Raw genomic sequence first — 15,334 nt, forward strand, 5'->3', positions numbered from 1 at the left:
ATGAGTTGAAGCATGCTCGCATAGCTGTCATTAAACATATTTAAAACAACATAACAACAGCAAAAAAGACAAACTGCTTTGCAGTGATAGCCATTTGAGAATTATTAATAGCAATATGCAAGAAGAAGAAGCTAAGGACCGATTCCATATTAATATAATACCACTGCAAAGACAATGGTTTTAACAATAGAACACTTAATCAATGCTTTTGGCTAATAATGCAGCTATTTCATGGATACAATTCCTGAATTTTTTTGTTTTCTAACAATGTCTAACAGTGGATATATACATGCCGTACAGAATAATCCTGTTTTTATAAAAAAAAAAAAAAATGAACATTTCCATCACATCTCAATTAATCTATTGTGTTTGACAACACAAATGATATTGTGTTTTTGGAGTAGAATGTCTTTTAGTATTTTATGTGTCCTATAATGTGTCCTCAAATAATATTTTCACACTTTTTGGATATTAACAGTTAACAGTTCCAGCTTGATTGGAAATGATGAACAATAAACAATATTAAGTGATATTTACCTTAATTTTTTTGTTATTCACACAGCGTCTCAAATTTCATCTCTTCACTGAAGTTGACTCCTTGGAAATGTTTGCCCCCAAAAAATATTAGGGGCAAAATTGTTCAGAGTATAGTGGAAATTATACCACAAGTGTGTGGCAGAAAAATATTATCTAAATTATTTTGACAAAAACAAATTTTTGTAATGGTTTATGTGTAATATTTTATTTAAATGATTATTGTCTTAAACGTGTAATATTAAATATATAATAATATGTAATGGATTTTCATAGTTTAAATATTGGCAGTCTGGGTTAAAGAATAAAATATACACAAAGTTTCAAAGGAAAATATACTATGACCCTCATTTGACAAAAGGAAAGAAGCTGAAATATGTTATGAATGATTATAAAAATCAAACCTTGCTTGAAACTCAAAAGTGTTGAAGAAATACTCATCTATTGTTAATATTCAGTTTTAATGTGCACTTGCATTCCCACACTAAATTCTCCCGTTTTATCTCAGTCGATTCTAACAGCTTATAAAAGAGTTAAAAGAGTTGATTAGTTCTCTTTAAATGTACACAGCAACATTAGTGTCCTTAACCACATGTTTCAGTGCTCCAATTAATGTTATTCTAAGAGAATGGCCACATAGCCCTTCAGCCAAGAGTTTTTATGCCAGGCAAAGCATAGTTCGTTTTTAAAAGCACATGTTCCAATAACCGCAGTATAAATCTACAAGTAAATTGTGAAGGAGTTTAGCTGTCTGTTTTCAAACATTTGACTGAAAAAGTCATGTCTAGAAATCTTGTCTAGAACATAACTCACTTAGCCTACATATATTAAACAGTCTTGTTCAAGAATGAAAATAAAAAAGCAGCAGTTTTCACAAACATAAAGTACTCTTGTAGCATGGGTTTTTATAGATGTGTGCTGTAATATTTACATGCACATAATACAACCTCATTAAAATACACCAAACAGCTCTCTACAGCCGTCACACCCCTTACCGAAATCTTTATGAATATGTGGACCACACAAACAGCAACATAACATATTAGACACTTTTCCAAACATCAGCTGATCTGATTCATCTTAAGCTCGTTGTTTTGTTTCGTGCCCATTGTTGAATTTATGATAATCAATATATCATAATAGCAGCTAGGGTAAGTCCTTGAAATTTACAGTATAGCATGGAAATATTAGAATCATATCGTTTGATTCTGAATTTTCTCCTCCAAATAATGATTAATGAACTTAATCTCGCAAAAGAGTCTGTTTCTGTTTAGAAACTGTGTTGAAGTCAATGTGGGAATGTTCAGATGTGCCGCAGCTACTGTGTGGGTTCATGCTGATAATGATAACAGCTGAAAGAGATTACCTGCAGACACTGTGTAACTAGCACTCAGGTTTCAATTATTATCTAAGTGCAAAGAAAAGTGCTGCAAAATTGTCACAAGTGTTGGGAGTCTTTTATGTGTAAATTTTTCACATAATAAGGGCTTAATTTAGTCAAGCTGTTGCAAAACTGTTACAGACTGGACACAAAAAATAGACTGAATCATCATCGCTTATTTGGTGTTTTTCTTTTCTTTTTTTTTGTATTTTCTGTTGGCCAAGGATCATGGAAAATCTGTTGTTTATCAATTACCAAGATACTAAAATGTGCTTTTTGAAGCAGTGTATAGACTTTAAAAACACAAAATACAGTCATGTTTGTACAATCGAAGAGGTGCATTTTGGGATACCTTTTGATGAACCCTTAGATTGGCTGTTGTTTGCGTACTTCTCACCATAGAATACTAATAGAGTCACTAAATCGTTACATCAGACCAGTGTTGTTATCCTTAAGCTAAAAAATTCTGGTAAAAAAAAAAAAAGAAAAGAATGTTTTTGAAAATTTTGTAATTTTGCTTTGGCATGTAACGGAAATAAGTAGAACTTCTAAAATTACTAAATGAAATAAAATAAAATAAAAATAAATAAATAAATGAAAACTATTTAGAAATATAAAAAAAAACTAATAAAAATGACAAAATAAACTATATTAGCTTATATATACATAAGCTAATTAACAGTATAAATGAAAACTATGATAATATATAAATAAAACTAAAATAATACTTCAGCAGAATAATGATAACCACAATGTTTTGTATTACAAGGCTGTGGTTTTGGCTTAAAATGAAAAAATAAAAGATCTTGATATCCACACCAGAGCTTTGAAGAAGCACTAATGAACAGTTTTGTTTCTCAAAAGCTCTCTATAAGTAGACAAGAAAAACAAAAAGTCCTACTGACTAAAGATGAGGCTTGAAGGCGCTGTGGCTCCTACGAAACCACAGGTCTTGTTGAAGAAACCTTGTGTATCTGTGCAACTGTGTGTCGTTTTTTTTCCGCATGTGACGTTCTAAATAACACTTGATGACAAAGTTAAATGATACTTAAATTGGATTGGATTTCAGAGATCACTCTTTAGTGTGCCCAGGTGCCATGCCACCATCAGTCTGTCAGGCTTGCTCTTGTTTGCCAAGGTATTTGAAGTATCCTGGATTATTTACAATGCAAATGATGCAAAGAAGCATTTTCCACACTACCGCAGCAAAGAATATTTTCCATGAGCTTCATCGTGCAGCACCGGGAGTACGTGCTGCCTGCAGAGGTGGAAGTAACGAATTACAACTACTCACATTACTGTAATTAAGTAGTTTTTTTGGGTACTTGTACTTTTTTGAGTATATTTTTAAATCTGTAATTTTACTTGTACTCAAGTACATATTAAGATAAGTAATCTACTTCGCTACTTGTAAAATCACATTTCGTTACTGAGTACAATTTGAATTGATATTCAAATCTTTGAATGGCATTTCGGTAGCCAATAAAAATATTCGATCGTAAACGGACCAATAAAACCCCTGATATTTGGACTGAATGAAAGCCGCCGCAGTCGCAGCAGGTTTTGAAGAGCTGATCATGAAGGAGGCGAGGAGCTCAGAGTGATTAATGGCTGGACTGAAAGTTTGGAACAACAAACTACATAGTAGTATTGTCAAAATATCTATATTTTACCAGCTGCGCGTTCTCATTCTCTCATCTCAACGACAGCGAGTTTGACACACCCGCCTCCTCTCAGCGCGGGATTGCAGGTAACGTTAGGCCTATTACGCATAATTTTATTAATACCTGCAAGTTTCTATGGCATATTTTAATGGCAAATGTCACGAACAATATTATAACGCGAGGGCACATTCATGTAATCGCAGAAAACTGGACGCGAGCTCTCAAATATACGAACGAACTGGACTCGGATATTGAGTGTGCGCTCTCGGACTGTGTGTCATATCATGTGCAATCGCAAATCTCTCCAAGTGGTTCTCACTGCAGACTCAAATGACGTCCAGCTCCAATCTCTCCATGCTCTTGAATTAAACGCTGTCAAAAGTTATGAAAAATCTAGTCTTTTTGCAAATTAAATTCAGTTTGAATTGAAATCAAGCTTCCTTGTGCTGTGTGTGAGCTATTGCAACAGTTCACGTTACCCTATTGTAAAGACAAATACACTGAGTGAGTAAATATTAGATTATTGTAATGGTTATTGATCAATGTTTAAATATGTAAACAAAAGCCTAAATTAAAATCTCACCTTATAAAGTGGATGTGTCTCTTTAGAAGACTTGAATTAAACTTTTCCATTCAAATAGATTACTGTTACAATGAGTGTTGTGCTTTTCAATGCTTGAAAATAATGATTGCCTTGACAAAATGGATGGACAAAAATTTAGATATTAAAATATTTAGTATGTAGTAGTTTTCCCGATGGTATTAAAAATTATAGGCTAGGCCTACTGAATATTGACATATTTCAAGGTGTCATATTGAAGTTAGAAATTCCAGTATCCCCTAATTAATGTCCTTTGACAATAAGGTAAAAACGTGTTAAAAGTAGCTATTTTCTACATAAATCTATGATTTTGTTGAATATTTTTATTGGTAATGCATTAACTATCGCCAGCTAAAAAGTAATTAGTAACTAGTACTCTGAGTAGTTTTTGAGAAGAGTAATTTGTACTTTTACTTAATTACTTTTTTGACACCAGTACTTTTACTTGTAATTGAGTATTATTTCAGCAATGTAACGGTACTTGTACTTGAGTACAAATTTTCAGTACTCTTTCCACCTCTGGCTGCCTGCTTTATCGAGCAGAGAATTACGAACGTTAGCAAGATTTCAAAGCTCATAAAAGTCATTTCGAGTCAACCGCAAGCATGCCCAGGTGAATAGATATATTTTACATTTATTGAATATACTTTCATTTCCATTACACCACAATACAAGCAAATACTGTATGTTTAAACAAGTCTGCTTACATTATTTTCACTTGTATTGAGATCTACTGGAAGGCTAGACGCCAATTAAAAAAATAAATCTATTTTAATTGGCAGATACATTTAAACATAAATAATTTGTATGGCAAATATGCTAATATACGTACAGTATATGTGCATCTTAATTTCTGTATTTACTGAAGTTAATAAAAAAAGAAGACATTTGGAAAAAAGGAAGAAGAGCAACACATCTCAAAGAATAAACTTCCATGGCAACGTGAAAAACAGAGCATTCGGATGACGTATTTGGCATTGCAGTAAACAAAATGAAAACTCAGCAGGACTCTAACATGTCTAATCGATCACGGCAGCAGCTTTCCAAACACACACTCACAAACACACATGCTCGGATAAACGCTATTGTTTGGGGCTGTTAGCGATTGAACGTAAAAATAGACTGAGTCATCCATCTTGTTTCTTTTCTCATATTTGGCTGTTTCCTTCTTTTGGCCGAGCATAATGGAAAATCTTTTCTTTTATCAATAATCAAGTCACTACAACATACTTTTTGGAGCTGCATAGTAAATATAAACTGTCTAGCTTGTTATATTTAAAAAATACAGGCATGTATGAATAAAACTAGGTGTGCATTTTGGGTAACAACTCCAAAAGATCATAAATTCCTTAAGATAAATTCTTAGATTAGCTCTTCTATTGTAGGAAACCTCTCATCGTAGAAAACCAGTTGTGTATATAAACACTCTGTATATAAACACTATTAGTTAAGAAGGGCATAACACAATGTCAAAGTACAAAAATCTCTTTGTATACATCTATATATCACAAAATAAGAGTTAAAAACAGTGAGAAATTATCTTTCTGAAGAGGTAAAAACCTCACTGTGAAAGGCAGATGTGGATCCACTGTCCTCGGTAAAGTCTTTCAGTTTTGCATCCAACTGTCTCTGCTTTGTGGGTATTAATATGTCCATGTCTCTTCCATGAACAAATCAAGAGCTTTGTGGCAGTCAAATATTGTCTCATGAGGATATATGGTGCTGGGTGATAGTCCGAAGAGGAGCAATGCAGTCTTTTGTGGCCTGCCAGATATAGTCTGGCTGTAAAACAAGGCTATACCCCCAACAACATGCCCATGAAATCTGAGCCGTTCTGTATTGTGATCGATGCTCCAGCTGCATTGTCCACAAATATGGAGGTGTACTGCCCGGCCTGTTTAAAAAAAGAAGACATCACAATATTTGTATTTATTTATTTATTTATTTAACACATTTTAATTCTACAATTTCATGGATCTGGATTTTGGATTTTGGAGGGTTTTTCTATCAAGAACTGATTAGATCCAGGGTGGCCAATTCTGCTCCTGGAGGGCCACTGTCCTGCAAAGTTGATCTCCAACCCCAATTAAACACACCTGAACCAGCTAATCAAGGTCTTGCTAGGCCAAGGATGGGAAACTTCGGTCCTAGAGGGCCACCAAAGCCACTAGAAGGCAAGCCTGCAACCTTTAGCCAAAAAAGCGTAACTGCTAATGCTAATGCTACGGCTGTGGCGGTACGCAGGAGACCAGAGGCTTTTTTTATTTTTTTTATGGATGTCAATGGAGAAGAGGCTACACTGAATAAACCGCTTTTGTGAGGAAATAGCTTATCATTTAATGAATCGATTTTTAATCTTAACAAGCTTTTTTTAAGAGTTGAACGCCAGAAACCAAGTAAACAGCAGTAGAAACACTAGATTTGTATGATGAGGATACAGTTAATTAACAGTGAAACTGTATCAAACTGAGTGGTATGTTTAACTAACTCTTACCTGAAGTTCCAGCAGTCCATGGACAGATACTGTAAAGATCTTGCTGTTACTCTCAAGGCCAACAATCATTTCCAAGGATCTGCACAACGGTAAAGAAAATATTATGAGTGATTAAATGAATCATGAATCAATAAAATGTGTTACTTGCCATTTCTTTGTAATTTGTCTTTTGATATTTACTAGCAATTTCTGAGTGAAATGTTTGTGAGATCAGTTAAATCATTCTGATCACTGAACCAGCTCTTTTCAAATCTTCCACTTGGACAGTTCACAGATTCCAACTTCACAGATGTCCAAAATCAGGAAGCACTGCATTGGTTAGGCCACTGTACTTTTTTTTATCTTATCTTATCTTTTATTTTATTTATTTTGTTTTATGTGCAAAAGAGAAAGTAGTATAATTGAGAAATAATGCCATTATATAAACATTTTACTAACAGATGTTTTGTGTAAGTCATGGCACAGTGTTAAAGGTATTCAAAGAAATATACATTTATGTTTTGTTATAAAAATACATTGATAAAAATGTCTAATTCCTAAAAATGCATAATTTCCTATTTCCTACAATTTCCTAGATCTATCCAGCAATACATTTAAAAATGTATCCTTCAGTACTGTTGCTAAGACCAACAGGGACCCCACGAGTCAAAGGTGGCGGTAAAGGTTACTAAGGTGACAAGGACCAGACTGAAGGTGAGAGGACATTTTTTAAAGGCCTGCTCCACTTTAACACAGGAAATGCCTTGCTGGTTTCCACACAAGTTTGAACAGACAACATGCTTTACAGCCCATGCGTTACTCACAAAGCGCAAAAAAACGCTAACGACCAGCAAACACTGGAAGAGAGTTTATCCAGATCTGCCACCCCCCATTCCCCCTTCCCCATCTCATGTATACCCCGTCTCCTAGTAGTTTTATTTCTTTCTTTTAAGTAAATTCATTTTTGTTTGATTTGTGAAAGAGGATTTTTATGACATGCACTCACACGCTTAAGCCACTGAAATAAAAACCACATGCTCTGAATGTAAAAAGGAGCTCAAGAAAAATACTAATTTTCATCATAAGCGATGTATTTCTCTGAGTCTGAGTCATGAATTTATATTGATGTGGTCTGTGGACAACGCGTACAAAATCGAATGTTAATAAATAGACTGCTTGAGGGTAAATTAGACATAATGTAATCATAATAACTTTCCTTGCAAAATTGCTGGTGTCAGATTTTCTCCTGGATAGTTTTGCTAACAGTACTGACACTAAGTCTGACAGAAAGTCTTGAAATCACCAAAACTCACAAGAAAACTTCGTGTGGCCAGTCAGAAACACATTAACTCTTTCCCTGCCAAGGTTTTTTTTTTCTTTTTTTTTTTTTTTGCCTGCCACAGCCAGGATTTTTGATTATTTTTCACCAAAATTTCAGGGCCCCCAGAATATTTTGTTGTATGAATAACTGAACATGCAATATGTAAGGGATAATCCATGGCTAGCTTTGCATTAAAGCAGGGCTATGCAGTTTCGGGAATTTCTTCGCTGTATTCTCGCTTTTTGCTCGTAGGTTTCTCTATAGAGCTCCCCCTACAGCTTCGGAATAGATATTTGACAACACTGTTGAAAAACTTGTTGGCGACTCTCAGATACCAGAGGCTAGTAGATCAACGACATCAAAGCAGATGGGACATTCTTTAAAACGTCTTCTTCATTCGGGTTCGAACAGCGTGAGGGAGCGCATAATGACAGAATTTTAGCAGATTTTTTTGCCGTAAAGCAATTCGTTACATCGCGAGACCTGATATCACGCGATACTTCCTGACGCTGCGGCCGGCGGCCCGCCGGCTCAAAGTTGCAAGGGTGGTTTTTCGGCTCACAGGCGCTTGGTGGGTGCAAGACGACCACCATTCAACCCGAAAAAAGTCATGTAACTATTCTAATGACTCCGAAGCTATTCGGTTAAGGTAAAAAAGTTACTTAGTTCACCTTTAAATTATTTTAATGCATTAAGTGGAGGCAACGAACCGCCTGACGCAAAGTGGAGTGACGTATGTGTATGCGCACTTCAATTACAACAGCGCATTAATATAGAACGGTGATACAACTGACTTGGAACTACCTGTGCATTAAACGGTTTTATTGCACACCTTCCAGCCAATCAGAATCGTGTATTCAGACAGACCATGGTATAAATCAAAAGAAAGAACAGAGACTTTGCTTTTAAACAAAAACTTTTTTTGCTTTTGAACATTTAAAAAAAATAAAAATTGGGGAGATTTACGTGCATTAAACCAATCAGAGTCTCATCTCCCATTCCCTTTAAATGAGCAGATTCGCTATTTACATGACGGAATTTGATAGTGGAAAGACCGAATGTGTCTCCAGAGTGCAAACGGAACTGCTCGTGTGCGAGGTAAAAGTGCGCAAGCAGATCATCTACGGGACAAGCCGGATTCCACCAGATCTTTATGTACACAATAATAATCTTTTACATTGTAATCCTTTTATTTTAAATATTTGGCATGTTTGTGTGCTGCTGTGCGTCCCTGTATGTTTAATAAGCAGAGTGTACGCGCGTTGTGGACCCACCTATAGGCGCACATTATTAACGCGCTCATTAAATAACAAAAAAAATATTGCGCCATTGACTTTAGACCAGGTTTCAGTTGGTCAATGGCACAGTCTATTTCTGTTGCCTCAAAATAGCAACGTGCCAACAATGCACCAGAACACATCTCGTTTTCAGACCAGCATGCCCATGAGCGCACAAATGGGCGCAAATGCATTTGCTATTTAAACAATGTGGTGCAGGACGTGAAAATGATAACTGCGTCGGACTGAAACTAGCAAAAAACATTTTTGCATTGAGCTGGGTGTAAGATAGGGCCCTCAGTCTCTATTTATTGTAATTGCATTAAAAAGTATATAAAACCAACAAACAAAATATTTTCTTTTGTTTTTCACAGAAGAATGACATGAAGATGAGTTAATGATGATAGAATTAAAATATTTAGGTGAACTATCCTTTTAATGTGAGAAATGTAACCAAACTTACGTATATCTGTGGCAGAGGGATTCAATGCAGATCAAAACTCGGACATTGTCTCTGGCTCTCAGCTGGTTCTTACTTCTCTTCACCTCAGTGTGGTCTGCAAGAAAGAACACAAATCACAAAAAATATATATATTTTCTGAGAATACTTTTCAGACATGCACAACAAACTGTTGTATGAAGACTAAAGGCTGTTGAAATGTTGTTTGACAGAGTTTTGTATCTGGAGCACATGATGCCACAGCCAGTCATGTTTGACCTCCAGCCACGTCTAAATATTGGTCTCTTCTATAAGTCTGCAGTGGATTTGTGAATTTGTTTGGGGATGTTGATTTTCTGCCACAGTCTACTGCAGAGAGCCAATTTCTTTTCCCGGAGATGCATGTTGGCGCCACAGCTTAGAAGAGTTTTGCATTCAGGGTCCCTGGGGCTTATTTCAGTGTAACTCCACATAAGCATTGCCTCTGAAACCATGGATGAAGTCAACAGGATCACTGGACCCCTTTTTAAAGCATCAAGCAACAAAAACAAAATACGCTTGTGCGCTTTCAGGCACAGCACTTTTTTTTTTGGTGCTTTTTAAGCATGCGAGATTGTGCAAGACACCCTCAATCTCAGCAAACAAATGCAGCACGGTTGGAATGTAAGTTTCAAGGGAATGCAATCCATCTGTTGAGAATGTGCCAAGTTTGAAACACATCCATTACATGATGGCACTTTCTGATAGAGATGACAGTGAAATATTAATTTGTACTCCATTCAATTTGTGTTTATAGCCGAGAAACAGAATTTTCCATTAATCTTTCTTCTGTTTTGGCAGACAAAGCCTCTATCCAAAGTCATTTTAATGTATACATTTTTTAAGAAGCTTTTTTTCCATATCCATCATACTGCTCACAAGGTTTGGTTAAAGTAAGGTAAGTTAATACTCAAGGATGTATCAAAGGGATAGCTCGCCCAGTAAGTTAAATTTTGTCATCACTTCAAGTTGTTCCAAACCTGTATGAATTTGTTTCTTCTGCTGAAAACAAAAGAAGATATTTTGAAGAATATGGGTAGCCAAAACAGTTGGCGGGCCTCATTGACTTCCATAGTGGAAACAAAAATACTATGGAAGTCAATGGGGTCCATCAACTGTTTTTTTACCCATATTCTTCAAAATATCTTCTTTTGTGTTCAGCAGAAGAAAGAAATTAATACTTTTGAGGAAATTCTGTAATATATTCAGTAAATATCAGCTTCCACAAAACTGATAACAATAAGAAATGTTTCGCACTGAATATATACTAAATATTATAATAATATCTGAAGTATCATGTGATCCTGAAGACCAGAGAAAAGGCAGCTGAAAATTCAGCTTTCCCATCACAGGAGTAAATCACATTTTGAAATTAAAACAGAAAACAGCCTTGGTGAGCATAAGAGACTTCTTTAAAAACTTTAACTGAAAGGTAATGTACTATATATATCTACAATATATAACTTATTTATATTATTAACAATATATTATTATTATTTTAACGTATACTGGTACATCCATGTACTTGGTGTATCATCCATAACAAAATATACCTTAAAATCACTGTAAATTGTAAACATTTTGACCATTCACTGGTAATCACACCCATGTTCTTCTGTTTAAGCTGAATGATGCATGATAATCATTAATCAAACCGCTAATCATTATCATACCCCCAAAACCTCATGTCTCACACTGAAAAAGATTACGAAACACAGAATATTTACTGGGTGAGGTGAACCTTTCAACCTTTCCTTACCAATATGAACATTGGCAGAAAACTGATAAATTCCAGTTACAGGAGCTGTAAATCGGCCAGTGGACTGATCCATCCCCGTCCCTCTGAGGAAGGCACCTTTGGCAGGAGGCTGAAGATATGAAACAGGTGAGAATTATAGAGGGCTTACCATAAACACACCTAATAACCATTTCTCAAACAACATCAACACCGCTCACTCTCTATCTGAAAATCATATACGTAAATTGCTGACTAGCCTTCCAAGCATCTCAAGAATATGTTTTTCAGCAGAATTCTTGCTCTCCACACTCTTATAAACTCGCATGCAAATCAAAGCATCCCACATACAGCATTAGAAAATATACCAGTTTTAGGGCTCAGTTTGGGAGCACATAACCATTAAATGGCTAGAAATATGTAGACATCTGCCAAGAATCCTCCGATTCTGTTTTTGATCATAACTGCACACTGCAGCCATGCCAGACCACATTATTCTGCATTACGCCTCCAGAACCCACCAAGAGTTCCAGACTCAGACGCTTTTATAATGAGTCCTCCGATTAGTGCGCTAAACACTGTTCAGTTCTGCCATTTTTTTTTTTTGTGCTGTCAGCTTTGAACACATACAATGAATGCCTTTCATACATGTCCGATCCAAACAGATATGTGAGAAGCATGTAAATTCATTCGACATGTATTTCTACATTGGATGCATAAAACTTTGCACTGACATTTACAACAGTTATTTCATCCATTTGACAGATTTGAAAGACTATAATGATCATAATTTCTCTGATATGGAAAGTAAGAATCACACATCCTCAGAGAACAGCAGATTTAAATGCTGATTGCTTAGAGCTAGAGTGAATCTGGTCTGCATTAATCAAAGGCAATTTTTTTCTGTAACTGTTGTAAAGAACGCTAAACAAATAACATGGATTTTCGTGTGTGTCCTTGGCTGATCAAAATGCCACAGGGCATAGCTCTTCCTTAAAACAGCATGCTGTTTTAAATGGTGGTGTCTATTTTTATACACACCTCTCACTGGTCCAAAACCTCATACAGAGTACCTTTTGTACACCACCAAGAAAGCAATGTAATTGAAAAAGGATAGATTTTTTAGGAGGAGGGTAAATGTGAGTAAACTTTCGGCCAATCCAGTGTGTCATCACCAGTGTTCATATGACAAGAGCCAATCATAAGGTTACTCTCACAGGTGGCCTTAATTCAGCTGTGTAATTAAAGCTGATTGGGTGGGGCTGTCTGTTTGATTGACCAATGGCAGACAGCTTCACCAAAGTGTTTTTGCCATTCAGTTTGAAGCAGGATGCAGAAATTACACACTTCAGTTTGAACGCACACATGTTGGAAGAGTTTCGAATTGGTGTTTAGTATTCTGTAAAACTGTCACAGTGAAGAAGCCAAATGGAACGATGACAAAATAAGCCAATTTGAAATTATTTGCAACAGACTGGAATTTCTTACGTTCTGGCGAAAGCTGAACCCGCTACCACAAAGAGACGATCACATGTGCACTTTGGAAATTGTATCATTTACTGTAAATGACTGTTTCTAAATCACTGTTTTTGATGAATGCTCATTTGAATTGGCATTAGTGTAAATTTGCTGCTCCACAGTTTTATAACACATTGTTTCCTTCTTTTGTTTGGCCTGTCAACACTAATATGCTCTTTTTTTCTTGTTCGTTTAATGTTAAAGATCTAGATATAAACCTAATTGTGACTGATTAAATCATTTGTGGTGGGGAAAGAACATAAGCAAAAGACGACGAAGAAGAAAACAATGTAAAATGGTTGATTAAAATGATTAAAAAATATATCAATGTCACCCCAGTTCACAGTAAGCATTCTCAGAACTTTGTCTAACATTCTGGCAAGGTTCTCTCACAGTTATGAACAAACATTTATCTAGTAAAATTAATAGAATGTTTGTTCAAAGTTATCCAGTCTTTAATAATGTTAAAACATTTGCACAAACACATTATTTATACATCCTTCATCGAAGGTTTTTTCTCAAACGTTCTACTGTAGTTTTTAAATGTTACTACTTGTTTAGAATGTTCAGAGAACATTCAAAAGTAACATTCCCATAATGTTTTCAAAATGATAAAATGAAATGTTTCCTTAACGTTCCCATAACAAAAAAAAAAAATAACAAAAAAAAAAACTGGACGTTTTGTTATTTTCATAACTTAATATAAACATTAGTAAAACATTCTTGGAACATATTTTTGTTAGCTGGGATAGAGACAAATACCCATGCATGTGTAAAAACAAAGTGACAACATTTCTATTTTTCAGCAGTGCAGCAAAACCACTACTCTACAGCGTTAAACAGACACCGTGGCCAGTGCTGTTCAATTACACGACAATTGACTCTTATCAACCAGTTCTTTTTAGTGAATCAACAACATACAGCACAACCAGTATAGTCTGATTCATGAACCAATGACTCTTTTCTTTTAAGTGAATTAAACATCTTTAAAGGGATAGTTCACTTTGAAATTAAATTTTGGTATGTTTTAGCTTACCTCAAGGGCATCCAAGATGTAGGTGTTTTTTTTTTCCGCAGTAGTTTCAATTTTGATATTTTTAGGTCAAACCGTTCTTGTCTGTCAGTCATATAATGCAGGTCGATGGTCACTGTCTCAAAGAGCATGCACAGAGTCCAAATTAAAACAATTCCCCATCGTAAGTACACATTGATGGCCCAAGACACGAAACGAGCGGTTTGTGTGAGAAAACGAACAGTATTTATATCGTTTTTACCTCTTGAACACAGCTGCGTCCAAATGATCTGAGAGTGCGGGCGGGTATAGATGTATACACTAGATGTCGCATTGGCTACGGTTTCGCAGGCTCGCAGCTGTGTTCAAGAGGTAAAAACGATATAAATACTGTTCGTTTTCTCACACAAACCGCTCGTTTCGTGTCTTGGGCCATCAATGTGTACTTACGATGGGGAATTGTTTAATTTGGACGACGGGGAATTGTTTTAATTTGGACTCTGTGCATGCTCTTTGAGACAAGTGACCATCGACCTGCATTATATGACTGACAGACAAGAACAGTTTGACCTAAAAATGTCAAAATTTTAACTACTGCGGAAAAAAAGACACCTACATCTTGGATGCCCTTGAGGTAAGCTGAAACATACCAAAATTTAATTTCAAAGTGAACTATCCCTTTAAGACTTAAAGGCACAGTGTGTAAGTTTCACCGCTAGAGGTCGCTAATTCAAAACAATAACAAAGGCGTAGCTTGATGGTTTTTAAACTCTGGATTTAAACATTGTTACACAAGTACAAAAGTCGATAAAACATATAACATTGTTCTAGTGGATTTTGGATATTTTAATAAAAAAATCTTACATATTATGCCATTAAAGCATAGTTACTGACAGGTATTTTTATATGACACATGCTGTTAAATGTACACATTATTTATTTTTTTACCACATTTAGTTTGTTTATTATGTGTACATTTTTGGCCAATAAATCTACTCGATTCACCCGTCTTTGGCTGATGTAGCAAAAAGTTTTGGACCCTGCAGGCACTTACTGTCTGAAAGTTCTGCAACTCTGCCAGAGTCTTTTTGTCCACGACGACAGGGCCTTTGAGTTTGCAGTGAAAGGCTTCCTCAATTCTCCTGTAGGAGGTCATTCCCTCAAGAGTAATCAGAGCCGTGGGCAGCTGACTGGGTTCATTGGGCCTGTCCACTGCTGCTCGCCTCTCTGTGGCCTCTGTTCAAGCAGATCACAAGTAGACACATCACTGCATGCAGTTAGACACCTCATCACTGTGTGTCTCAAAATGTCTGGCTAATCTGCATGATAGCCCCTTGATT

The 15,334-nt window shown here is 35.8% G+C and overlaps 1 protein-coding gene across 1 annotated transcript in view; it reads right to left on the bottom strand.

The window, feature by feature from the left end:
• Positions 1-1,979: 1,979 nt before the first annotated feature.
• Positions 1,980-15,334, bottom strand: part of c1qtnf12 (C1q and TNF related 12) — a 30,734-nt gene continuing 17,379 nt past the window's right edge. The window contains exons 6-11 of the mRNA XM_082144683.1: positions 15,049-15,230; positions 11,489-11,597; positions 9,715-9,808; positions 6,675-6,753; positions 4,708-6,074; positions 1,980-3,173 (exon numbers count right to left, since the gene is read on the bottom strand). Of these exons, the coding sequence (XP_082000809.1) occupies positions 5,976-6,074; positions 6,675-6,753; positions 9,715-9,808; positions 11,489-11,597; positions 15,049-15,230 (563 nt within the window). The 3' untranslated portion in view covers positions 1,980-3,173; positions 4,708-5,975. The remainder of the gene's footprint in view (positions 3,174-4,707; positions 6,075-6,674; positions 6,754-9,714; positions 9,809-11,488; positions 11,598-15,048; positions 15,231-15,334) is intronic.

Source organism: Leuciscus leuciscus (genome assembly GCF_965113295.1).
Source record: "Leuciscus leuciscus genome assembly, chromosome: 18".
NCBI classification, from domain to species: domain Eukaryota; kingdom Metazoa; phylum Chordata; class Actinopteri; order Cypriniformes; family Leuciscidae; genus Leuciscus; species Leuciscus leuciscus.